We start from the raw sequence: 26,164 nt of genomic DNA, 5'->3' as shown, positions 1-26,164 counted from the left end.
CTCACACTAGTCCAGGTTTCTCCCTTTCCTAGGTGCTTTCCCCTGGGCCTTTGCACACTGTTCCGTTCTGTCTTTCTGCTGCACACCGCCCAAGGTCATGTCCAGCTCAGAAACCGGGCGAGGGAGCTGGAAGGGGGGCCCATCTGGGTTCCGCAAGGGGGGTGTGGCATGGCTCAGCTGTCGGTGAGCCGCTCTATTGGGCACCACTTGTCTGGGCTTTTTCCTCGCCTTTTGTGTGATCCCCTCCCTTCTTAATTACTGCTGATACTGAACTCCACTTGGCTTTTCACTAGAAACCTTTATAAAGGTTTTGGGGTTGAGTTTTTTAAAACTAACTTGTTAGTAATAAACCTATCTATGTTTCACTTATAATTATTAAACTTAACTAAAGTTCTAATGAAAGCTATTATGAAACTAGGGTGGCGGGGAAGGGAAGGGGCTTGAGGGGGTGGCTGCTGGGGCTTCATTTCCAGCTGGGATTAAAGCAGGACAGGGGACGTGGGGAGTTGGGAGCTAACGTTATCTAACTTACTGTTTCGAGTCTTATAAAACTAAATTCTTATTAAAATGATCTATCTTAAACTAGTTATTACTATTATTACTATTACTATTATTATTATTATTATGCCTAGGAACTAAACTTACTCTTAAACTTACTCCTAAACCTATTCTTGGGGGTGGTCTTAAAGTTAACTTTTTGCCAAGTTGGAGTTTGGATTCTTGCCCCCATTCCACCAGGGTGGCAGGGAACGGAAGGCAGTTGAGGGAGTGGCTGCTGGTGCTCCATTTGCAGCTGGGCTTAAAGCACAGCAGGGCACATGGGGAGTTGGGAGTGGACAGAGCCAGGACTGCTGCTCTTCAGTGCAGTCAGCACAAGGGTCTGTTGTGCCGTGCCGACTGGGTGCGCTCCCAAGTCGCCGCGCAGCCCCGGCCCAAAGCAGCCCCCGGGAAAGCTGCGACTGCCTATTCCAGGAGCAGGAAGGTGCCCGGGCGGCCCTGCTGCAGTGCCAAGAGCAGCACAGCGCAGAGCCGCACCTGGCCGGGGCCGGTCAGCAGGAGCCTGCAGGAGCGGGAGGAGGGCAGCAGCCGGAGCTGCCAGTGGTGCCACTGAGGCAAACGCTCCCAGGCTGATTCCACCAGTCTGGGCAGCCAGCCGGCGACCTTCTGCACCTCCAAGTGGGAGTCTGTGCAGAGGGTGCGCACGAGGGGCGAGTGCTGATGGTTGTAGGTGGGGTGGACAAAGCAGAAGATGTTCCCTGCCGTCCTGGAACACGAGCACTCCAGCAGCACACGGATGGAGTGTGGCACGTCCATGGCCTCGGGCAGCTGCAGCCGGAAAGAGTGCCAGGGGGGTGGCCTGAGGAAGAGCACCAGCTGGTAGAGGGTGCAGTGCCCCAGGTCATGCCAGGACTCGATGCAGGTGCCCTGCTGCCCAGTGGCCAGGTGCAGCTCTGGCATGAAGGTGTTCTGGGAGAGCACCTGGCACACCTCCAGGAGGTCCCGCAGCAGCTTCTTCAGGGTCTGGCCCATGAAGGGCAGGTCCTGCAGCGGTGACAGGCTGAGCGCTGCAAAAGGCCCGCCAGCAGCGGCTGCTGCGCTGAGCTCTTCTTGCTCACGGCGCCGGCGAGAGGCCTCCTCCCTTTGCCAGGCCAGCCAGCCCAGCACAGCTGCTGCAGCCAGCCAGAAGAGCCAGTGCTGCAAGATCCAAAGGAGTGGAAGATCGTCCAGGGCCCTCCTCCACTCGACTTCCTCCCACAGCTCCGTCATCTTCTTCTCCACAAAAAGCGCACGCTCGGTCATCCGCCGCGCGCTGACCGCATCGCTCTGGGGATCCTGTGTCGTCTTGGGCAGGATGGCCAGCACAGCCAGGAGGAGCACAGTTGCTGAATCCATGGCCTGCAGGAGATGGGAGACAAGTTTCCCCAGTGGCTCGGGGCGGGAGGGAGCACGGGGATGAAGGCTTGAAGGGAACGCAGCCCCTGGCTGCAGAGCAGGCACAGGGCCCATCCTGCCCCAGCCGGGACCCTCCTTGTCAGGCCCTGGCTGGGCTGTGCCCCGGCAAAAGGCAAGAGGCAGCCGAGCAGAGTCTCCCCAGGCCCCATCCCCGCCACACCACAGCGTCCCGTGGAGCCGGGAGCAGTCGGCCCATCCCCAAAGGCTCTTTGGGCACTTGCCAACACAGAGAGCCCTGAGCACCTGTGTGCCAGGCCCCAGGGGCACAACTGGGCCCTGCCGGGAGGGACTCAGCTTTGGCTCAGGGTTCCAACCACCCCCCCTGGGCATCTTCCCCCTCCCCCATCCATCCCAGCCTTGCCCCTGCATCTGCACTCACTGATCGCCCAAGTCCAACTGCCCTGGCGCTGCCTGCTGTGCTCCTTAGGGACAGCTCCCATTGTGACCTGTCTGCTGTGATGTCACAGCCACCAGGGACACATCAGCCGGCCCACGAGCCCCGCCCTTCATCCCCACCCCCCTGCTCAGGGGCTTCTGGGCATCCTCTCCACACTCAGCTCCAACTCCTCCTCGGGAGATCCCGGGGGGTCTCTTGGCCAAACGGACAAAGCCCCAGAGCCACCACAGAGAGCCCCGAGCCCCCCCGAGACAGCCCCACTGGCAGAACTGCGCCTGGCCCCACGGGGCTTCCATCTCTTGCTTTGGCTTACAAAGTCCCCTGGCCATTTGCCCATACCCCCATCCAGCCCAGCCCAGCCCAGCCCAGCCCAGCTGTGGAAGTGAGCAAGGAGCTGCAACCATCACAGACCAAAGATTTCCCTGGCTGGCAGAATCAGAAGGGGACTAGGAGTTGCAAAGGAGCCTTGAGATGGTGCTAAGCTTGGCTTAGCTTGAGCCTGGTCTTCTGGAGGCTAAAGTTTGGAGTGTGCCTCGGCAATAGCAAATAAACCTCGCCAATGGGCAGAGACTCGGACTTGCCTGTTCTCTTTATTCCTAAGGCCGAGCGGCCTTGAAGAAGGAAAGGCTTTGCACAGAAGACAGTGCCTCAGGGATACTGTGGGCTGTGGAGATGGGAGGTGCAGCTCTAGCTTGAGCTCCCAGGCGGAAGTTTACCTGTCACCTCGAGAGCTCAGTTGCAGACCCTGAAAGTCCTGATGGGACAGAGTAGGCCTACAGCAGGTCTTCCTCTGCTCCGCCTGGTTTGCTTTGAATTGCTCCGGCCGGGTGGACGGTAGAGCTCCTAGACAAATGTCATGGCTTTCCCAGGCCTGCCACAGAGGTGGGCTTGGGAGAAGTTTCTAGTTTTGCTGATTGGTTTTGCTTAGAAAGAACGAGCTCCCACAGAGAGACAGGGGCAAGAGACTCTGCATGGATCAGCCCGGCGAGAACAATATTGCCAGCGCCTCCAGACAGACACGGGAGCTTGCGGAGAGAGGCTGCGACCTGAGTCTAGTTGGGGACTGTGCAGCTCCAAGGTCCTCTGCAGATCCCAAAGCTTTGGCAACAGAATCCAAGTCCCTTGAATTTGACAGAGCTGGGATGCTTCCCTCTGAGCAGCCGGGGCACAGCATCTAAGGCAGCATGCGGGTGGGGCAGTGCAGCTGCCGCTGTCCGGGTGGACTGGCTCCCTGGGCACCGCGCATGCTTTTGCTGTGCCTTGTGCGCCGCGAGCAGAGTCAGGAAGGCAGAGGAGATGAAAGCTCCCTCTGCTCTCCCCAGGCTGTGTGTGAAGCCAGTGCTGCAGCTGGGTGGGAACAACGGGCACAGCGGAACAGTGGGCACAGAGGAGCCCATCCTGTGGGTGCCCCGTGCGTGTTTGGAGGACTTGTGCTGCACTCTCTGCCAAGATGGGCTTCTCGAGTTGCTGCCTTTCAGGTGTCTTCCACCCCCCCCAAGGCCTTGTCCAAGAGGGAAAGCGCTGGACGTGGGCTTTGGGTTTCGGCCTTGCGCTCTGAGTGACATCCGGCCGCACCAGAGCGGTTTGTCCCTCACCAGTGCGGGTGGGCAATCCCTGCCTCCCAAGCTATGCGGGCCGGGGAAATCCTTGTAGAATTACCACGCAAACAGTCGTGTGTGATCATTCCTTTCTTTTATTTCTGCTCGGGGCGCAGTAGATCTCGAGCAGCTGCGCTGTGTCTGCACCTGAGAACGTTCCCCGTGCAGTTGCTGCTCTGCTGCTGCCTTCAGTCTCAAGGCTCCACGGGCTGTTCTGAGCCTGATGGCTTGTCCTGCTGCCCCAGGAGTGCTGGAGCAGCTGCCTCGAGAGGGCCTTTGACAGCAGCAGGACGCCACGTGCCCCAGGACTGAGGCACCTTGTGGGGGATGCCCTGCTGGCTGAACGCTTGAAGGTCCAGCCAGAAGGACCGGGATCTTTCTCTCACACTAGTCCAGGTTTCTCCCTTTCCTAGGTGCTTTCCCCTGGGCCTTTGCACACTGTTCCGTTCTGTCTTTCTGCTGCACACCGCCCAAGGTCATGTCCAGCTCAGAAACCGGGCGAGGGAGCTGGAAGGGGGGCCCATCTGGGTTCCGCAAGGGGGGTGTGGCATGGCTCAGCTGTCGGTGAGCCGCTCTATTGGGCACCACTTGTCTGGGCTTTTTCCTCGCCTTTTGTGTGATCCCCTCCCTTCTTAATTACTGCTGATACTGAACTCCACTTGGCTTTTCACTAGAAACCTTTATAAAGGTTTTGGGGTTGAGTTTTTTAAAACTAACTTGTTAGTAATAAACCTATCTATGTTTCACTTATAATTATTAAACTTAACTAAAGTTCTAATGAAAGCTATTATGAAACTAGGGTGGCGGGGAAGGGAAGGGGCTTGAGGGGGTGGCTGCTGGGGCTTCATTTCCAGTTGGGATTAAAGTAGGACAGGGGACGTGGGGAGTTGGGAGCTAACGTTATCTAACTTACTGTTTCGAGTCTTATAAAACTAAATTCTTATTAAAATGATCTATCTTAAACTAGTTATTACTATTATTACTATTACTATTATTATTATTATTATTATGCCTAGGAACTAAACTTACTCTTAAACTTACTCCTAAACCTATTCTTGGGGGTGGTCTTAAAGTTAACTTTTTGCCAAGTTGGAGTTTGGATTCTTGCCCCCATTCCACCAGGGTGGCAGGGAACGGAAGGCAGTTGAGGGAGTGGCTGCTGGTGCTCCATTTGCAGCTGGGCTTAAAGCACAGCAGGGCACATGGGGAGTTGGGAGTGGACAGAGCCAGGACTGCTGCTCTTCAGTGCAGTCAGCACAAGGGTCTGTTGTGCCGTGCCGACTGGGTGCGCTCCCAAGTCGCCGCGCAGCCCCGGCCCAAAGCAGCCCCCGGGAAAGCTGCGACTGCCTATTCCAGGAGCAGGAAGGTGCCCGGGCGGCCCTGCTGCAGTGCCAAGAGCAGCACAGCGCAGAGCCGCACCTGGCCGGGGCCGGTCAGCAGGAGCCTGCAGGAGCGGGAGGAGGGCAGCAGCCGGAGCTGCCAGTGGTGCCACTGAGGCAAACGCTCCCAGGCTGATTCCACCAGTCTGGGCAGCCAACCGGCGACCTTCTGCACCTCCAAGTGGGAGTCTGTGCAGAGGGTGCGCACGAGGGGCGAGTGCTGATGGTTGTAGGTGGGGTGGACAAAGCAGAAGATGTTCCCTGCCGTCCTGGAACACGAGCACTCCAGCAGCACACGGATGGAGTGTGGCACGTCCATGGCCTCGGGCAGCTGCAGCCGGAAAGAGTGCCAGGGGGGTGGCCTGAGGAAGAGCACCAGCTGGTAGAGGGTGCAGTGCCCCAGGTCATGCCAGGACTCGATGCAGGTGCCCTGCTGCCCAGTGGCCAGGTGCAGCTCTGGCATGAAGGTGTTCTGGGAGAGCACCTGGCACACCTCCAGGAGGTCCCGCAGCAGCTTCTTCAGGGTCTGGCCCATGAAGGGCAGGTCCTGCAGCGGTGACAGGCTGAGCGCTGCAAAAGGCCCGCCAGCAGCGGCTGCTGCGCTGAGCTCTTCTTGCTCACGGCGCCGGCGAGAGGCCTCCTCCCTTTGCCAGGCCAGCCAGCCCAGCACAGCTGCTGCAGCCAGCCAGAAGAGCCAGTGCTGCAAGATCCAAAGGAGTGGAAGATCGTCCAGGGCCCTCCTCCACTCGACTTCCTCCCACAGCTCCGTCATCTTCTTCTCCACAAAAAGCGCACGCTCGGTCATCCGCCGCGCGCTGACCGCATCGCTCTGGGGATCCTGTGTCGTCTTGGGCAGGATGGCCAGCACAGCCAGGAGGAGCACAGTTGCTGAATCCATGGCCTGCAGGAGATGGGAGACAAGTTTCCCCAGTGGCTCGGGGCGGGAGGGAGCACGGGGATGAAGGCTTGAAGGGAACGCAGCCCCTGGCTGCAGAGCAGGCACAGGGCCCATCCTGCCCCAGCCGGGACCCTCCTTGTCAGGCCCTGGCTGGGCTGTGCCCCGGCAAAAGGCAAGAGGCAGCCGAGCAGAGTCTCCCCAGGCCCCATCCCCGCCACACCACAGCGTCCCGTGGAGCCGGGAGCAGTCGGCCCATCCCCAAAGGCTCTTTGGGCACTTGCCAACACAGAGAGCCCTGAGCACCTGTGTGCCAGGCCCCAGGGGCACAACTGGGCCCTGCCGGGAGGGACTCAGCTTTGGCTCAGGGTTCCAACCACCCCCCCTGGGCATCTTCCCCCTCCCCCATCCATCCCAGCCTTGCCCCTGCATCTGCACTCACTGATCGCCCAAGTCCAACTGCCCTGGCGCTGCCTGCTGTGCTCCTTAGGGACAGCTCCCATTGTGACCTGTCTGCTGTGATGTCACAGCCACCAGGGACACATCAGCCGGCCCACGAGCCCCGCCCTTCATCCCCACCCCCCTGCTCAGGGGCTTCTGGGCATCCTCTCCACACTCAGCTCCAACTCCTCCTCGGGAGATCCCGGGGGGTCTCTTGGCCAAACGGACAAAGCCCCAGAGCCACCACAGAGAGCCCCGAGCCCCCCCGAGACAGCCCCACTGGCAGAACTGCGCCTGGCCCCACGGGGCTTCCATCTCTTGCTTTGGCTTACAAAGTCCCCTGGCCATTTGCCCATACCCCCATCCAGCCCAGCCCAGCCCAGCCCAGCCCAGCTGTGGAAGTGAGCAAGGAGCTGCAACCATCACAGACCAAAGATTTCCCTGGCTGGCAGAATCAGAAGGGGACTAGGAGTTGCAAAGGAGCCTTGAGATGGTGCTAAGCTTGGCTTAGCTTGAGCCTGGTCTTCTGGAGGCTAAAGTTTGGAGTGTGCCTCGGCAATAGCAAATAAACCTCGCCAATGGGCAGAGACTCGGACTTGCCTGTTCTCTTTATTCCTAAGGCCGAGCGGCCTTGAAGAAGGAAAGGCTTTGCACAGAAGACAGTGCCTCAGGGATACTGTGGGCTGTGGAGATGGGAGGTGCAGCTCTAGCTTGAGCTCCCAGGCGGAAGTTTACCTGTCACCTCGAGAGCTCAGTTGCAGACCCTGAAAGTCCTGATGGGACAGAGTAGGCCTACAGCAGGTCTTCCTCTGCTCCGCCTGGTTTGCTTTGAATTGCTCCGGCCGGGTGGACGGTAGAGCTCCTAGACAAATGTCATGGCTTTCCCAGGCCTGCCACAGAGGTGGGCTTGGGAGAAGTTTCTAGTTTTGCTGATTGGTTTTGCTTAGAAAGAACGAGCTCCCACAGAGAGACAGGGGCAAGAGACTCTGCATGGATCAGCCCGGCGAGAACAATATTGCCAGCGCCTCCAGACAGACACGGGAGCTTGCGGAGAGAGGCTGCGACCTGAGTCTAGTTGGGGACTGTGCAGCTCCAAGGTCCTCTGCAGATCCCAAAGCTTTGGCAACAGAATCCAAGTCCCTTGAATTTGACAGAGCTGGGATGCTTCCCTCTGAGCAGCCGGGGCACAGCATCTAAGGCAGCATGCGGGTGGGGCAGTGCAGCTGCCGCTGTCCGGGTGGACTGGCTCCCTGGGCACCGCGCATGCTTTTGCTGTGCCTTGTGCGCCGCGAGCAGAGTCAGGAAGGCAGAGGAGATGAAAGCTCCCTCTGCTCTCCCCAGGCTGTGTGTGAAGCCAGTGCTGCAGCTGGGTGGGAACAACGGGCACAGCGGAACAGTGGGCACAGAGGAGCCCATCCTGTGGGTGCCCCGTGCGTGTTTGGAGGACTTGTGCTGCACTCTCTGCCAAGATGGGCTTCTCGAGTTGCTGCCTTTCAGGTGTCTTCCACCCCCCCCAAGGCCTTGTCCAAGAGGGAAAGCGCTGGACGTGGGCTTTGGGTTTCGGCCTTGCGCTCTGAGTGACATCCGGCCGCACCAGAGCGGTTTGTCCCTCACCAGTGCGGGTGGGCAATCCCTGCCTCCCAAGCTATGCGGGCCGGGGAAATCCTTGTAGAATTACCACGCAAACAGTCGTGTGTGATCATTCCTTTCTTTTATTTCTGCTCGGGGCGCAGTAGATCTCGAGCAGCTGCGCTGTGTCTGCACCTGAGAACGTTCCCCGTGCAGTTGCTGCTCTGCTGCTGCCTTCAGTCTCAAGGCTCCACGGGCTGTTCTGAGCCTGATGGCTTGTCCTGCTGCCCCAGGAGTGCTGGAGCAGCTGCCTCGAGAGGGCCTTTGACAGCAGCAGGACGCCACGTGCCCCAGGACTGAGGCACCTTGTGGGGGATGCCCTGCTGGCTGAACGCTTGAAGGTCCAGCCAGAAGGACCGGGATCTTTCTCTCACACTAGTCCAGGTTTCTCCCTTTCCTAGGTGCTTTCCCCTGGGCCTTTGCACACTGTTCCGTTCTGTCTTTCTGCTGCACACCGCCCAAGGTCATGTCCAGCTCAGAAACCGGGCGAGGGAGCTGGAAGGGGGGCCCATCTGGGTTCCGCAAGGGGGGTGTGGCATGGCTCAGCTGTCGGTGAGCCGCTCTATTGGGCACCACTTGTCTGGGCTTTTTCCTCGCCTTTTGTGTGATCCCCTCCCTTCTTAATTACTGCTGATACTGAACTCCACTTGGCTTTTCACTAGAAACCTTTATAAAGGTTTTGGGGTTGAGTTTTTTAAAACTAACTTGTTAGTAATAAACCTATCTATGTTTCACTTATAATTATTAAACTTAACTAAAGTTCTAATGAAAGCTATTATGAAACTAGGGTGGCGGGGAAGGGAAGGGGCTTGAGGGGGTGGCTGCTGGGGCTTCATTTCCAGTTGGGATTAAAGTAGGACAGGGGACGTGGGGAGTTGGGAGCTAACGTTATCTAACTTACTGTTTCGAGTCTTATAAAACTAAATTCTTATTAAAATGATCTATCTTAAACTAGTTATTACTATTATTACTATTACTATTATTATTATTATTATTATGCCTAGGAACTAAACTTACTCTTAAACTTACTCCTAAACCTATTCTTGGGGGTGGTCTTAAAGTTAACTTTTTGCCAAGTTGGAGTTTGGATTCTTGCCCCCATTCCACCAGGGTGGCAGGGAACGGAAGGCAGTTGAGGGAGTGGCTGCTGGTGCTCCATTTGCAGCTGGGCTTAAAGCACAGCAGGGCACATGGGGAGTTGGGAGTGGACAGAGCCAGGACTGCTGCTCTTCAGTGCAGTCAGCACAAGGGTCTGTTGTGCCGTGCCGACTGGGTGCGCTCCCAAGTCGCCGCGCAGCCCCGGCCCAAAGCAGCCCCCGGGAAAGCTGCGACTGCCTATTCCAGGAGCAGGAAGGTGCCCGGGCGGCCCTGCTGCAGTGCCAAGAGCAGCACAGCGCAGAGCCGCACCTGGCCGGGGCCGGTCAGCAGGAGCCTGCAGGAGCGGGAGGAGGGCAGCAGCCGGAGCTGCCAGTGGTGCCACTGAGGCAAACGCTCCCAGGCTGATTCCACCAGTCTGGGCAGCCAACCGGCGACCTTCTGCACCTCCAAGTGGGAGTCTGTGCAGAGGGTGCGCACGAGGGGCGAGTGCTGATGGTTGTAGGTGGGGTGGACAAAGCAGAAGATGTTCCCTGCCGTCCTGGAACACGAGCACTCCAGCAGCACACGGATGGAGTGTGGCACGTCCATGGCCTCGGGCAGCTGCAGCCGGAAAGAGTGCCAGGGGGGTGGCCTGAGGAAGAGCACCAGCTGGTAGAGGGTGCAGTGCCCCAGGTCATGCCAGGACTCGATGCAGGTGCCCTGCTGCCCAGTGGCCAGGTGCAGCTCTGGCATGAAGGTGTTCTGGGAGAGCACCTGGCACACCTCCAGGAGGTCCCGCAGCAGCTTCTTCAGGGTCTGGCCCATGAAGGGCAGGTCCTGCAGCGGTGACAGGCTGAGCGCTGCAAAAGGCCCGCCAGCAGCGGCTGCTGCGCTGAGCTCTTCTTGCTCACGGCGCCGGCGAGAGGCCTCCTCCCTTTGCCAGGCCAGCCAGCCCAGCACAGCTGCTGCAGCCAGCCAGAAGAGCCAGTGCTGCAAGATCCAAAGGAGTGGAAGATCGTCCAGGGCCCTCCTCCACTCGACTTCCTCCCACAGCTCCGTCATCTTCTTCTCCACAAAAAGCGCACGCTCGGTCATCCGCCGCGCGCTGACCGCATCGCTCTGGGGATCCTGTGTCGTCTTGGGCAGGATGGCCAGCACAGCCAGGAGGAGCACAGTTGCTGAATCCATGGCCTGCAGGAGATGGGAGACAAGTTTCCCCAGTGGCTCGGGGCGGGAGGGAGCACGGGGATGAAGGCTTGAAGGGAACGCAGCCCCTGGCTGCAGAGCAGGCACAGGGCCCATCCTGCCCCAGCCGGGACCCTCCTTGTCAGGCCCTGGCTGGGCTGTGCCCCGGCAAAAGGCAAGAGGCAGCCGAGCAGAGTCTCCCCAGGCCCCATCCCCGCCACACCACAGCGTCCCGTGGAGCCGGGAGCAGTCGGCCCATCCCCAAAGGCTCTTTGGGCACTTGCCAACACAGAGAGCCCTGAGCACCTGTGTGCCAGGCCCCAGGGGCACAACTGGGCCCTGCCGGGAGGGACTCAGCTTTGGCTCAGGGTTCCAACCACCCCCCCTGGGCATCTTCCCCCTCCCCCATCCATCCCAGCCTTGCCCCTGCATCTGCACTCACTGATCGCCCAAGTCCAACTGCCCTGGCGCTGCCTGCTGTGCTCCTTAGGGACAGCTCCCATTGTGACCTGTCTGCTGTGATGTCACAGCCACCAGGGACACATCAGCCGGCCCACGAGCCCCGCCCTTCATCCCCACCCCCCTGCTCAGGGGCTTCTGGGCATCCTCTCCACACTCAGCTCCAACTCCTCCTCGGGAGATCCCGGGGGGTCTCTTGGCCAAACGGACAAAGCCCCAGAGCCACCACAGAGAGCCCCGAGCCCCCCCGAGACAGCCCCACTGGCAGAACTGCGCCTGGCCCCACGGGGCTTCCATCTCTTGCTTTGGCTTACAAAGTCCCCTGGCCATTTGCCCATACCCCCATCCAGCCCAGCCCAGCCCAGCCCAGCCCAGCTGTGGAAGTGAGCAAGGAGCTGCAACCATCACAGACCAAAGATTTCCCTGGCTGGCAGAATCAGAAGGGGACTAGGAGTTGCAAAGGAGCCTTGAGATGGTGCTAAGCTTGGCTTAGCTTGAGCCTGGTCTTCTGGAGGCTAAAGTTTGGAGTGTGCCTCGGCAATAGCAAATAAACCTCGCCAATGGGCAGAGACTCGGACTTGCCTGTTCTCTTTATTCCTAAGGCCGAGCGGCCTTGAAGAAGGAAAGGCTTTGCACAGAAGACAGTGCCTCAGGGATACTGTGGGCTGTGGAGATGGGAGGTGCAGCTCTAGCTTGAGCTCCCAGGCGGAAGTTTACCTGTCACCTCGAGAGCTCAGTTGCAGACCCTGAAAGTCCTGATGGGACAGAGTAGGCCTACAGCAGGTCTTCCTCTGCTCCGCCTGGTTTGCTTTGAATTGCTCCGGCCGGGTGGACGGTAGAGCTCCTAGACAAATGTCATGGCTTTCCCAGGCCTGCCACAGAGGTGGGCTTGGGAGAAGTTTCTAGTTTTGCTGATTGGTTTTGCTTAGAAAGAACGAGCTCCCACAGAGAGACAGGGGCAAGAGACTCTGCATGGATCAGCCCGGCGAGAACAATATTGCCAGCGCCTCCAGACAGACACGGGAGCTTGCGGAGAGAGGCTGCGACCTGAGTCTAGTTGGGGACTGTGCAGCTCCAAGGTCCTCTGCAGATCCCAAAGCTTTGGCAACAGAATCCAAGTCCCTTGAATTTGACAGAGCTGGGATGCTTCCCTCTGAGCAGCCGGGGCACAGCATCTAAGGCAGCATGCGGGTGGGGCAGTGCAGCTGCCGCTGTCCGGGTGGACTGGCTCCCTGGGCACCGCGCATGCTTTTGCTGTGCCTTGTGCGCCGCGAGCAGAGTCAGGAAGGCAGAGGAGATGAAAGCTCCCTCTGCTCTCCCCAGGCTGTGTGTGAAGCCAGTGCTGCAGCTGGGTGGGAACAACGGGCACAGCGGAACAGTGGGCACAGAGGAGCCCATCCTGTGGGTGCCCCGTGCGTGTTTGGAGGACTTGTGCTGCACTCTCTGCCAAGATGGGCTTCTCGAGTTGCTGCCTTTCAGGTGTCTTCCACCCCCCCCAAGGCCTTGTCCAAGAGGGAAAGCGCTGGACGTGGGCTTTGGGTTTCGGCCTTGCGCTCTGAGTGACATCCGGCCGCACCAGAGCGGTTTGTCCCTCACCAGTGCGGGTGGGCAATCCCTGCCTCCCAAGCTATGCGGGCCGGGGAAATCCTTGTAGAATTACCACGCAAACAGTCGTGTGTGATCATTCCTTTCTTTTATTTCTGCTCGGGGCGCAGTAGATCTCGAGCAGCTGCGCTGTGTCTGCACCTGAGAACGTTCCCCGTGCAGTTGCTGCTCTGCTGCTGCCTTCGGTCTCAAGGCTCCACGGGCTGTTCTGAGCCTGATGGCTTGTCCTGCTGCCCCAGGAGTGCTGGAGCAGCTGCCTCGAGAGGGCCTTTGACAGCAGCAGGACGCCACGTGCCCCAGGACTGAGGCACCTTGTGGGGGATGCCCTGCTGGCTGAACGCTTGAAGGTCCAGCCAGAAGGACCGGGATCTTTCTCTCACACTAGTCCAGGTTTCTCCCTTTCCTAGGTGCTTTCCCCTGGGCCTTTGCACACTGTTCCGTTCTGTCTTTCTGCTGCACACCGCCCAAGGTCATGTCCAGCTTAGAAACCGGGCGAGGGAGCTGGAAGGGGGGCCCATCTGGGTTCCGCAAGGGGGGTGTGGCATGGCTCAGCTGTCGGTGAGCCGCTCTATTGGGCACCACTTGTCTGGGCTTTTTCCTCGCCTTTTGTGTGATCCCCTCCCTTCTTAATTACTGCTGATACTGAACTCCACTTGGCTTTTCACTAGAAACCTTTATAAAGGTTTTGGGGTTGAGTTTTTTAAAACTAACTTGTTAGTAATAAACCTATCTATGTTTCACTTATAATTATTAAACTTAACTAAAGTTCTAATGAAAGCTATTATGAAACTAGGGTGGCGGGGAAGGGAAGGGGCTTGAGGGGGTGGCTGCTGGGGCTTCATTTCCAGCTGGGATTAAAGCAGGACAGGGGACGTGGGGAGTTGGGAGCTAACGTTATCTAACTTACTGTTTCGAGTCTTATAAAACTAAATTCTTATTAAAATGATCTATCTTAAACTAGTTATTACTATTATTACTATTACTATTATTATTATTATTATGCCTAGGAACTAAACTTACTCTTAAACTTACTCCTAAACCTATTCTTGGGGGTGGTCTTAAAGTTAACTTTTTGCCAAGTTGGAGTTTGGATTCTTGCCCCCATTCCACCAGGGTGGCAGGGAACGGAAGGCAGTTGAGGGAGTGGCTGCTGGTGCTCCATTTGCAGCTGGGCTTAAAGCACAGCAGGGCACATGGGGAGTTGGGAGTGGACAGAGCCAGGACTGCTGCTCTTCAGTGCAGTCAGCACAAGGGTCTGTTGTGCCGTGCCGACTGGGTGCGCTCCCAAGTCGCCGCGCAGCCCCGGCCCAAAGCAGCCCCCGGGAAAGCTGCGACTGCCTATTCCAGGAGCAGGAAGGTGCCCGGGCGGCCCTGCTGCAGTGCCAAGAGCAGCACAGCGCAGAGCCGCACCTGGCCGGGGCCGGTCAGCAGGAGCCTGCAGGAGCGGGAGGAGGGCAGCAGCCGGAGCTGCCAGTGGTGCCACTGAGGCAAACGCTCCCAGGCTGATTCCACCAGTCTGGGCAGCCAACCGGCGACCTTCTGCACCTCCAAGTGGGAGTCTGTGCAGAGGGTGCGCACGAGGGGCGAGTGCTGATGGTTGTAGGTGGGGTGGACAAAGCAGAAGATGTTCCCTGCCGTCCTGGAACACGAGCACTCCAGCAGCACACGGATGGAGTGTGGCACGTCCATGGCCTCGGGCAGCTGCAGCCGGAAAGAGTGCCAGGGGGGTGGCCTGAGGAAGAGCACCAGCTGGTAGAGGGTGCAGTGCCCCAGGTCATGCCAGGACTCGATGCAGGTGCCCTGCTGCCCAGTGGCCAGGTGCAGCTCTGGCATGAAGGTGTTCTGGGAGAGCACCTGGCACACCTCCAGGAGGTCCCGCAGCAGCTTCTTCAGGGTCTGGCCCATGAAGGGCAGGTCCTGCAGCGGTGACAGGCTGAGCGCTGCAAAAGGCCCGCCAGCAGCGGCTGCTGCGCTGAGCTCTTCTTGCTCACGGCGCCGGCGAGAGGCCTCCTCCCTTTGCCAGGCCAGCCAGCCCAGCACAGCTGCTGCAGCCAGCCAGAAGAGCCAGTGCTGCAAGATCCAAAGGAGTGGAAGATCGTCCAGGGCCCTCCTCCACTCGACTTCCTCCCACAGCTCCGTCATCTTCTTCTCCACAAAAAGCGCACGCTCGGTCATCCGCCGCGCGCTGACCGCATCGCTCTGGGGATCCTGTGTCGTCTTGGGCAGGATGGCCAGCACAGCCAGGAGGAGCACAGTTGCTGAATCCATGGCCTGCAGGAGATGGGAGACAAGTTTCCCCAGTGGCTCGGGGCGGGAGGGAGCACGGGGATGAAGGCTTGAAGGGAACGCAGCCCCTGGCTGCAGAGCAGGCACAGGGCCCATCCTGCCCCAGCCGGGACCCTCCTTGTCAGGCCCTGGCTGGGCTGTGCCCCGGCAAAAGGCAAGAGGCAGCCGAGCAGAGTCTCCCCAGGCCCCATCCCCGCCACACCACAGCGTCCCGTGGAGCCGGGAGCAGTCGGCCCATCCCCAAAGGCTCTTTGGGCACTTGCCAACACAGAGAGCCCTGAGCACCTGTGTGCCAGGCCCCAGGGGCACAACTGGGCCCTGCCGGGAGGGACTCAGCTTTGGCTCAGGGTTCCAACCACCCCCCCTGGGCATCTTCCCCCTCCCCCATCCATCCCAGCCTTGCCCCTGCATCTGCACTCACTGATCGCCCAAGTCCAACTGCCCTGGCGCTGCCTGCTGTGCTCCTTAGGGACAGCTCCCATTGTGACCTGTCTGCTGTGATGTCACAGCCACCAGGGACACATCAGCCGGCCCACGAGCCCCGCCCTTCATCCCCACCCCCCTGCTCAGGGGCTTCTGGGCATCCTCTCCACACTCAGCTCCAACTCCTCCTCGGGAGATCCCGGGGGGTCTCTTGGCCAAACGGACAAAGCCCCAGAGCCACCACAGAGAGCCCCGAGCCCCCCCGAGACAGCCCCACTGGCAGAACTGCGCCTGGCCCCACGGGGCTTCCATCTCTTGCTTTGGCTTACAAAGTCCCCTGGCCATTTGCCCATACCCCCATCCAGCCCAGCCCAGCCCAGCCCAGCCCAGCTGTGGAAGTGAGCAAGGAGCTGCAACCATCACAGACCAAAGATTTCCCTGGCTGGCAGAATCAGAAGGGGACTAGGAGTTGCAAAGGAGCCTTGAGATGGTGCTAAGCTTGGCTTAGCTTGAGCCTGGTCTTCTGGAGGCTAAAGTTTGGAGTGTGCCTCGGCAATAGCAAATAAACCTCGCCAATGGGCAGAGACTCGGACTTGCCTGTTCTCTTTATTCCTAAGGCCGAGCGGCCTTGAAGAAGGAAAGGCTTTGCACAGAAGACAGTGCCTCAGGGATACTGTGGGCTGTGGAGATGGGAGGTGCAGCTCTAGCTTGAGCTCCCAGGCGGAAGTTTACCTGTCACCTCGAGAGCTCAGTTGCAGACCCTGAAAGTCCTGATGGGACAGAGTAGGCCTACAGCAGGTCTTCCTCTGCTCCGCCTGGTTTGCTTTGAATTGCTCCGGCCGGGTGGACGGTAGAGCTCCTAGACAAATGTCATGGCTTTCCCAGGCCTGCCACAGAGGTGGGCTTGGGAGAAGTTTCTAGTTTTGCTGATTGGTTTTGCTTAGAAAGAACGAGCTCCCACAGAGAGACAGGGGCAAGAGACTCTGCATGGATCAGCCCGGCGAGAACAATATTGCCAGCGCCTCCAGACAGACACGGGAGCTTGCGGAGAGAGGCTGCGACCTGAGTCTAGTTGGGGACTGTGCAGCTCCAAGGTCCTCTGCAGATCCCAAAGCTTTGGCAACAGAATCCAAGTCCCTTGAATTTGACAGAGCTGGGATGCTTCCCTCTGAGCAGCCGGGGCACAGCATCTAAGGCAGCATGCGGGTGGGGCAGTGCAGCTGCCGCTGTCCAGGTGGACTGGCTCCCTGGGCATCGCGCATGCTTTTGCTGTGCCTTGTGCGCCGCGAGCAGAGTCAGGAAGGCAGAGGAGATGAAAGCTCCCTCTGCTCTCCCCAGGCTGTGTGTGAAGCCAGTGCTGCAGCTGGGTGGGAACAACGGGCACAGCGGAACAGTGGGCGCAGAGGAGCCCATCCTGTGGGTGCCCCGTGCGTGTTTGGAGGACTTGTGCTGCACTCTCTGCCAAGATGGGCTTCTCGAGTTGCTGCCTTTCAGGTGTCTTCCACCCCCCCCAAGGCCTTGTCCAAGAGGGAAAGCGCTGGACGTGGGCTTTGGGTTTCGGCCTTGCGCTCTGAGTGACATCCGGCCGCACCAGAGCGGTTTGTCCCTCACCAGTGCGGGTGGGCAATCCCTGCCTCCCAAGCTATGCGGGCCGGGGAAATCCTTGTAGAATTACCACGCAAACAGTCGTGTGTGATCATTCCTTTCTTTTATTTCTGCTCGGGGCGCAGTAGATCTCGAGCAGCTGCGCTGTGTCTGCACCTGAGAACGTTCCCCGTGCAGTTGCTGCTCTGCTGCTGCCTTCGGTCTCAAGGCTCCACGGGCTGTTCTGAGCCTGATGGCTTGTCCTGCTGCCCCAGGAGTGCTGGAGCAGCTGCCTCGAGAGGGCCTTTGACAGCAGCAGGACGCCACGTGCCCCAGGACTGAGGCACCTTGTGGGGGATGCCCTGCTGGCTGAACGCTTGAAGGTCCAGCCAGAAGGACCGGGATCTTTCTCTCACACTAGTCCAGGTTTCTCCCTTTCCTAGGTGCTTTCCCCTGGGCCTTTGCACACTGTTCCGTTCTGTCTTTCTGCTGCACACCGCCCAAGGTCATGTCCAGCTCAGAAACCGGGCGAGGGAGCTGGAAGGGGGGCCCATCTGGGTTCCGCAAGGGGGGTGTGGCATGGCTCAGCTGTCGGTGAGCCGCTCTATTGGGCACCACTTGTCTGGGCTTTTTCCTCGCCTTTTGTGTGATCCCCTCCCTTCTTAATTACTGCTGATACTGAACTCCACTTGGCTTTTCACTAGAAACCTTTATAAAGGTTTTGGGGTTGAGTTTTTTAAAACTAACTTGTTAGTAATAAACCTATCTATGTTTCACTTATAATTATTAAACTTAACTAAAGTTCTAATGAAAGCTATTATGAAACTAGGGTGGCGGGGAAGGGAAGGGGCTTGAGGGGGTGGCTGCTGGGGCTTCATTTCCAGCTGGGATTAAAGCAGGACAGGGGACGTGGGGAGTTGGGAGCTAACGTTATCTAACTTACTGTTTCGAGTCTTATAAAACTAAATTCTTATTAAAATGATCTATCTTAAACTAGTTATTACTATTATTACTATTACTATTATTATTATTATTATGCCTAGGAACTAAACTTACTCTTAAACTTACTCCTAAACCTATTCTTGGGGGTGGTCTTAAAGTTAACTTTTTGCCAAGTTGGAGTTTGGATTCTTGCCCCCATTCCACCAGGGTGGCAGGGAACGGAAGGCAGTTGAGGGAGTGGCTGCTGGTGCTCCATTTGCAGCTGGGCTTAAAGCACAGCAGGGCACATGGGGAGTTGGGAGTGGACAGAGCCAGGACTGCTGCTCTTCAGTGCAGTCAGCACAAGGGTCTGTTGTGCCGTGCCGACTGGGTGCGCTCCCAAGTCGCCGCGCAGCCCCGGCCCAAAGCAGCCCCCGGGAAAGCTGCGACTGCCTATTCCAGGAGCAGGAAGGTGCCCGGGCGGCCCTGCTGCAGTGCCAAGAGCAGCACAGCGCAGAGCCGCACCTGGCCGGGGCCGGTCAGCAGGAGCCTGCAGGAGCGGGAGGAGGGCAGCAGCCGGAGCTGCCAGTGGTGCCACTGAGGCAAACGCTCCCAGGCTGATTCCACCAGTCTGGGCAGCCAACCGGCGACCTTCTGCACCTCCAAGTGGGAGTCTGTGCAGAGGGTGCGCACGAGGGGCGAGTGCTGATGGTTGTAGGTGGGGTGGACAAAGCAGAAGATGTTCCCTGCCGTCCTGGAACACGAGCACTCCAGCAGCACACGGATGGAGTGTGGCACGTCCATGGCCTCGGGCAGCTGCAGCCGGAAAGAGTGCCAGGGGGGTGGCCTGAGGAAGAGCACCAGCTGGTAGAGGGTGCAGTGCCCCAGGTCATGCCAGGACTCGATGCAGGTGCCCTGCTGCCCAGTGGCCAGGTGCAGCTCTGGCATGAAGGTGTTCTGGGAGAGCACCTGGCACACCTCCAGGAGGTCCCGCAGCAGCTTCTTCAGGGTCTGGCCCATGAAGGGCAGGTCCTGCAGCGGTGACAGGCTGAGCGCTGCAAAAGGCCCGCCAGCAGCGGCTGCTGCGCTGAGCTCTTCTTGCTCACGGCGCCGGCGAGAGGCCTCCTCCCTTTGCCAGGCCAGCCAGCCCAGCACAGCTGCTGCAGCCAGCCAGAAGAGCCAGTGCTGCAAGATCCAAAGGAGTGGAAGATCGTCCAGGGCCCTCCTCCACTCGACTTCCTCCCACAGCTCCGTCATCTTCTTCTCCACAAAAAGCGCACGCTCGGTCATCCGCCGCGCGCTGACCGCATCGCTCTGGGGATCCTGTGTCGTCTTGGGCAGGATGGCCAGCACAGCCAGGAGGAGCACAGTTGCTGAATCCATGGCCTGCAGGAGATGGGAGACAAGTTTCCCCAGTGGCTCGGGGCGGGAGGGAGCACGGGGATGAAGGCTTGAAGGGAACGCAGCCCCTGGCTGCAGAGCAGGCACAGGGCCCATCCTGCCCCAGCCGGGACCCTCCTTGTCAGGCCCTGGCTGGGCTGTGCCCCGGCAAAAGGCAAGAGGCAGCCGAGCAGAGTCTCCCCAGGCCCCATCCCCGCCACACCACAGCGTCCCGTGGAGCCGGGAGCAGTCGGCCCATCCCCAAAGGCTCTTTGGGCACTTGCCAACACAGAGAGCCCTGAGCACCTGTGTGCCAGGCCCCAGGGGCACAACTGGGCCCTGCCGGGAGGGACTCAGCTTTGGCTCAGGGTTCCAACCACCCCCCCTGGGCATCTTCCCCCTCCCCCATCCATCCCAGCCTTGCCCCTGCATCTGCACTCACTGATCGCCCAAGTCCAACTGCCCTGGCGCTGCCTGCTGTGCTCCTTAGGGACAGCTCCCATTGTGACCTGTCTGCTGTGATGTCACAGCCACCAGGGACACATCAGCCGGCCCACGAGCCCCGCCCTTCATCCCCACCCCCCTGCTCAGGGGCTTCTGGGCATCCTCTCCACACTCAGCTCCAACTCCTCCTCGGGAGATCCCGGGGGGTCTCTTGGCCAAACGGACAAAGCCCCAGAGCCACCACAGAGAGCCCCGAGCCCCCCCGAGACAGCCCCACTGGCAGAACTGCGCCTGGCCCCACGGGGCTTCCATCTCTTGCTTTGGCTTACAAAGTCCCCTGGCCATTTGCCCATACCCCCATCCAGCCCAGCCCAGCCCAGCCCAGCCCAGCTGTGGAAGTGAGCAAGGAGCTGCAACCATCACAGACCAAAGATTTCCCTGGCTGGCAGAATCAGAAGGGGACTAGGAGTTGCAAAGGAGCCTTGAGATGGTGCTAAGCTTGGCTTAGCTTGAGCCTGGTCTTCTGGAGGCTAAAGTTTGGAGTGTGCCTCGGCAATAGCAAATAAACCTCGCCAATGGGCAGAGACTCGGACTTGCCTGTTCTCTTTATTCCTAAGGCCGAGCGGCCTTGAAGAAGGAAAGGCTTTGCACAGAAGACAGTGCCTCAGGGATACTGTGGGCTGTGGAGATGGGAGGTGCAGCTCTAGCTTGAGCTCCCAGGCGGAAGTTTACCTGTCACCTCGAGAGCTCAGTTGCAGACCCTGAAAGTCCTGATGGGACAGAGTAGGCCTACAGCAGGTCTTCCTCTGCTCCGCCTGGTTTGCTTTGAATTGCTCCGGCCGGGTGGACGGTAGAGCTCCTAGACAAATGTCATGGCTTTCCCAGGCCTGCCACAGAGGTGGGCTTGGGAGAAGTTTCTAGTTTTGCTGATTGGTTTTGCTTAGAAAGAACGAGCTCCCACAGAGAGACAGGGGCAAGAGACTCTGCATGGATCAGCCCGGCGAGAACAATATTGCCAGCGCCTCCAGACAGACACGGGAGCTTGCGGAGAGAGGCTGCGACCTGAGTCTAGTTGGGGACTGTGCAGCTCCAAGGTCCTCTGCAGATCCCAAAGCTTTGGCAACAGAATCCAAGTCCCTTGAATTTGACAGAGCTGGGATGCTTCCCTCTGAGCAGCCGGGGCACAGCATCTAAGGCAGCATGCGGGTGGGGCAGTGCAGCTGCCGCTGTCCGGGTGGACTGGCTCCCTGGGCACCGCGCATGCTTTTGCTGTGCCTTGTGCGCCGCGAGCAGAGTCAGGAAGGCAGAGGAGATGAAAGCTCCCTCTGCTCTCCCCAGGCTGTGTGTGAAGCCAGTGCTGCAGCTGGGTGGGAACAACGGGCACAGCGGAACAGTGGGCACAGAGGAGCCCATCCTGTGGGTGCCCCGTGCGTGTTTGGAGGACTTGTGCTGCACTCTCTGCCAAGATGGGCTTCTCGAGTTGCTGCCTTTCAGGTGTCTTCCACCCCCCCCAAGGCCTTGTCCAAGAGGGAAAGCGCTGGACGTGGGCTTTGGGTTTCGGCCTTGCGCTCTGAGTGACATCCGGCCGCACCAGAGCGGTTTGTCCCTCACCAGTGCGGGTGGGCAATCCCTGCCTCCCAAGCTATGCGGGCCGGGGAAATCCTTGTAGAATTACCACGCAAACAGTCGTGTGTGATCATTCCTTTCTTTTATTTCTGCTCGGGGCGCAGTAGATCTCGAGCAGCTGCGCTGTGTCTGCACCTGAGAACGTTCCCCGTGCAGTTGCTGCTCTGCTGCTGCCTTCGGTCTCAAGGCTCCACGGGCTGTTCTGAGCCTGATGGCTTGTCCTGCTGCCCCAGGAGTGCTGGAGCAGCTGCCTCGAGAGGGCCTTTGACAGCAGCAGGACGCCACGTGCCCCAGGACTGAGGCACCTTGTGGGGGATGCCCTGCTGGCTGAACGCTTGAAGGTCCAGCCAGAAGGACCGGGATCTTTCTCTCACACTAGTCCAGGTTTCTCCCTTTCCTAGGTGCTTTCCCCTGGGCCTTTGCACACTGTTCCGTTCTGTCTTTCTGCTGCACACCGCCCAAGGTCATGTCCAGCTCAGAAACCGGGCGAGGGAGCTGGAAGGGGGGCCCATCTGGGTTCCGCAAGGGGGGTGTGGCATGGCTCAGCTGTCGGTGAGCCGCTCTATTGGGCACCACTTGTCTGGGCTTTTTCCTCGCCTTTTGTGTGATCCCCTCCCTTCTTAATTACTGCTGATACTGAACTCCACTTGGCTTTTCACTAGAAACCTTTATAAAGGTTTTGGGGTTGAGTTTTTTAAAACTAACTTGTTAGTAATAAACCTATCTATGTTTCACTTATAATTATTAAACTTAACTAAAGTTCTAATGAAAGCTATTATGAAACTAGGGTGGCGGGGAAGGGAAGGGGCTTGAGGGGGTGGCTGCTGGGGCTTCATTTCCAGTTGGGATTAAAGTAGGACAGGGGACGTGGGGAGTTGGGAGCTAACGTTATCTAACTTACTGTTTCGAGTCTTATAAAACTAAATTCTTATTAAAATGATCTATCTTAAACTAGTTATTACTATTATTACTATTACTATTATTATTATTATTATGCCTAGGAACTAAACTTACTCTTAAACTTACTCCTAAACCTATTCTTGGGGGTGGTCTTAAAGTTAACTTTTTGCCAAGTTGGAGTTTGGATTCTTGCCCCCATTCCACCAGGGTGGCAGGGAACGGAAGGCAGTTGAGGGAGTGGCTGCTGGTGCTCCATTTGCAGCTGGGCTTAAAGCACAGCAGGGCACATGGGGAGTTGGGAGTGGACAGAGCCAGGACTGCTGCTCTTCAGTGCAGTCAGCACAAGGGTCTGTTGTGCCGTGCCGACTGGGTGCGCTCCCAAGTCGCCGCGCAGCCCCGGCCCAAAGCAGCCCCCGGGAAAGCTGCGACTGCCTATTCCAGGAGCAGGAAGGTGCCCGGGCGGCCCTGCTGCAGTGCCAAGAGCAGCACAGCGCAGAGCCGCACCTGGCCGGGGCCGGTCAGCAGGAGCCTGCAGGAGCGGGAGGAGGGCAGCAGCCGGAGCTGCCAGTGGTGCCACTGAGGCAAACGCTCCCAGGCTGATTCCACCAGTCTGGGCAGCCAACCGGCGACCTTCTGCACCTCCAAGTGGGAGTCTGTGCAGAGGGTGCGCACGAGGGGCGAGTGCTGATGGTTGTAGGTGGGGTGGACAAAGCAGAAGATGTTCCCTGCCGTCCTGGAACACGAGCACTCCAGCAGCACACGGATGGAGTGTGGCACGTCCATGGCCTCGGGCAGCTGCAGCCGGAAAGAGTGCCAGGGGGGTGGCCTGAGGAAGAGCACCAGCTGGTAGAGGGTGCAGTGCCCCAGGTCATGCCAGGACTCGATGCAGGTGCCCTGCTGCCCAGTGGCCAGGTGCAGCTCTGGCATGAAGGTGTTCTGGGAGAGCACCTGGCACACCTCCAGGAGGTCCCGCAGCAGCTTCTTCAGGGTCTGGCCCATGAAGGGCAGGTCCTGCAGCGGTGACAGGCTGAGCGCTGCAAAACGCCCGCCAGCAGCGGCTGCTGCGCTGAGCTCTTCTTGCTCACGGCGCCGGCGAGAGGCCTCCTCCCTTTGCCAGGCCAGCCAGCCCAGCACAGCTGCTGCAGCCAGCCAGAAGAGCCAGTGCTGCAAGATCCAAAGGAGTGGAAGATCGTCCAGGGCCCTCCTCCACTCGACTTCCTCCCACAGCTCCGTCATCTTCTTCTCCACAAAAAGCGCACGCTCGGTCATCCGCCGCGCGCTGACCGCATCGCTCTGGGGATCCTGTGTCGTCTTGGGCAGGATGGCCAGCACAGCCAGGAGGAGCACAGTTGCTGAATCCATGGCCTGCAGGAGATGGGAGACAAGTTTCCCCAGTGGCTCGGGGCGGGAGGGAGCACGGGGATGAAGGCTTGAAGGGAATGCAGCCCCTGGCTGCAGAGCAGGCACAGGGCCCATCCTGCCCCAGCCGGGACCCTCCTTGTCAGGCCCTGGCTGGGCTGTGCCCCGGCAAAAGGCAAGAGGCAGCCGAGCAGAGTCTCCCCAGGCCCCATCCCCGCCACACCACAGCGTCCCGTGGAGCCGGGAGCAGTCGGCCCATCCCCAAAGGCTCTTTGGGCACTTGCCAACACAGAGAGCCCTGAGCACCTGTGTGCCAGGCCCCAGGGGCACAACTGGGCCCTGCCGGGAGGGACTCAGCTTTGGCTCAGGGTTCCAACCACCCCCCCGGGCATCTTCCCCCTCCCCCATCCATCCCAGCCTTGCCCCTGCATCTGCACTCACTGATCGCCCAAGTCCAACTGCCCTGGCGCTGCCTGCTGTGCTCCTTAGGGACAGCTCCCATTGTGACCTGTCTGCTGTGATGTCACAGCCACCAGGGACACATCAGCCGGCCCACGAGCCCCGCCCTTCATCCCCACCCCCCTGCTCAGGGGCTTCTGGGCATCCTCTCCACACTCAGCTCCAACTCTTCCTCGGGAGATCCCGGGGGGTCTCTTGGCCAAACGGACAAAGCCCCAGAGCCACCACAGAGAGCCCTGAGCCCCCCCGAGACAGCCCCAGTGGCAGAACTGCGCCTGGCCCCACGGGGCTTCCATCTCTTGCTTTGGCTTACAAAGTCCCCTGGCCATTTGCCCATACCCCCATCCAGCCCAGCCCAGCCCAGCCCAGCCCAGCTGTGGAAGTGAGCAAGGAGCTGCAACCATCACAGACCAAAGATCTCCCTGGCTGGCAGAATCAGAAGGGGACTAGGAGTTGCAAAGGAGCCTTTAGATGGCGCTGAGCTTGGCTTAGCTTGAACCTGGTCTTCTGGAGGCTAAAGTTTGGCGTGTGCCTCGGCAATAGCAAATAAACCTCGCCAATGGGCAGAGACTCGGACTTGCCTGTTCTCTTTATTCCTAAGGCCGAGCGGCCTTGAAGAAGGAAAGGCTTTGCGTAAGACAGAAGACAGTGCCTCAGGGATACTGTGGGCTGTGGAGATGGGAGGTGCAGCTCTAGCTTGAGCTCCCAGGCGGAAGTTTACCTGTCACCTCGAGAGCTCAGTTGCAGACCCTGAAAGTCCTGATGGGACAGAGTAGGCCTACAGCAGGTCTTCCTCTGCTCCGCCTGGTTTGCTTTGAATTGCTCCGGCCGGGTGGACGGTAGAGCTCCTAGACAAATGTCATGGCTTTCCCAGGCCTGCCACAGAGGTGGGCTTGGGAGAAGTTTCTAGTTTTGCTGATTGGTTTTGCTTAGAAAGAACGAGCTCCCACAGAGAGACAGGGGCAAGAGACTCTGCATGGATCAGCCCGGCGAGAACAATATTGCCAGCGCCTCCAGACAGACACGGGAGCTTGCGGAGAGAGGTTGCGACCTGAGTCTAGTTGGGGATTGTGCAGCTCCAAGGTCCTCTGCAGATCCCAAGGCTTTGGCAACAGAATCCAAGTCCCTTGAATTTGACAGAGCTGGGATGCTTCCCTCTGAGCAGCCGGGGCACAGCATCTAAGGCAACAAGCGGGTGGGGCAGTGCTGCTGCCGCTGTCCGGGTGGACTGGCTCCCTGGGCACCGCGCATGCTTTTGCTGTGGCTTGTGCGCCGCGAGCAGAGTCAGGAAGGCAGAGGAGATGAAAGCTCCCTCTGCTCTCCCCAGGCTGTGTGTGAAGCCAGTGCTGCAGCTGGGTGGGAACAACGGGCACAGTGGAACAGTGGGCGCAGAGGAGCCCATCCTGTGGTGCCCCATGCAAAAGGCCCGACATCTCCTGCTTCTCCTTTGTGCTCTTATTTCTTTTCTCTTCAAGTGTTCTCCTGCTCACAGTGCTGTTTAGAGGCCTTGTCCTCGTAAGAGCATCCTGGAGCAGTTCATCAGTGTGTGGACATAACCGATAGTTTGTATTCTACACCTTCTATGTTTTTTCCCAGTTATTGTTAATAATAGACCATTTGCAGCAGCTGACCAGAGCACACCTGACCTCTCAGACTGTACACTGGGTATTAAAAAGTATGTGAGATAGGAGGATGTTCCTATCCTCATACCAGTGAACTCAGGTGTGATAACTCCCCTCAGTCATCTGCACCTCCATATCTAACCTGAGTGGTCATGTTTGCTAATGACTCACCAAGGATTTCAAAAATATATCATGACATAATCACCCATTGTGGAACTTCCCCCCCAGGGGGAGGTACTGGGCATTTCCACTCGAAGCTGAGAGTATATAATCTTGGGGTCTTGGGCCTTCTGGCCCCATTTGTCACATCTAGAGGAGGACCAGAACTTCGACCAGACTGCAACCACCACTCTCGACCGCATTGTAACCACCACTCTCAACCAGACTGCAACCAGCACTCTCACCAACAGGTTTTCCCTCTCCTTTTACTTTGGACTCTGTAGCTCAGCACAAGAGCCAATGAACACCATTCTGTTCGTGCCCCAGGGTGTGGTGTTATACATCTGAGTTTTGTAGGTTAAAACCAATTGTTTGTCTGTATA

The 26,164-nt window shown here is 58.6% G+C and overlaps 1 protein-coding gene across 1 annotated transcript; it reads right to left on the bottom strand.

The window, feature by feature from the left end:
- Positions 1-209: 209 nt before the first annotated feature.
- LOC127461116 (inositol 1,4,5-trisphosphate receptor-interacting protein-like 1) lies at positions 210-24,555 on the bottom strand. Its single transcript, XM_051768435.1, has 2 exons — positions 24,500-24,555; positions 210-2,849 (listed from the first exon to the last, which is right to left on the bottom strand). Exon 2 carries the CDS (start codon positions 2,320-2,322, stop codon positions 964-966), a length of 1,359 nt encoding a protein of 452 aa, XP_051624395.1. The 5' UTR covers positions 2,323-2,849; positions 24,500-24,555; the 3' UTR covers positions 210-963.
- Between the last annotated feature and the right edge of the window lie 1,609 nt (positions 24,556-26,164).

This window comes from Manacus candei, unplaced genomic scaffold (assembly GCF_025592945.1).
Source record: "Manacus candei isolate 608988 ecotype Guabito, Panama unplaced genomic scaffold, ASM2559294v1 h1tg000095l, whole genome shotgun sequence".
Taxonomy (NCBI): Eukaryota; Metazoa; Chordata; class Aves; order Passeriformes; family Pipridae; genus Manacus; species Manacus candei.
This window is presented reverse-complemented; position numbering and strand designations above follow the sequence as displayed.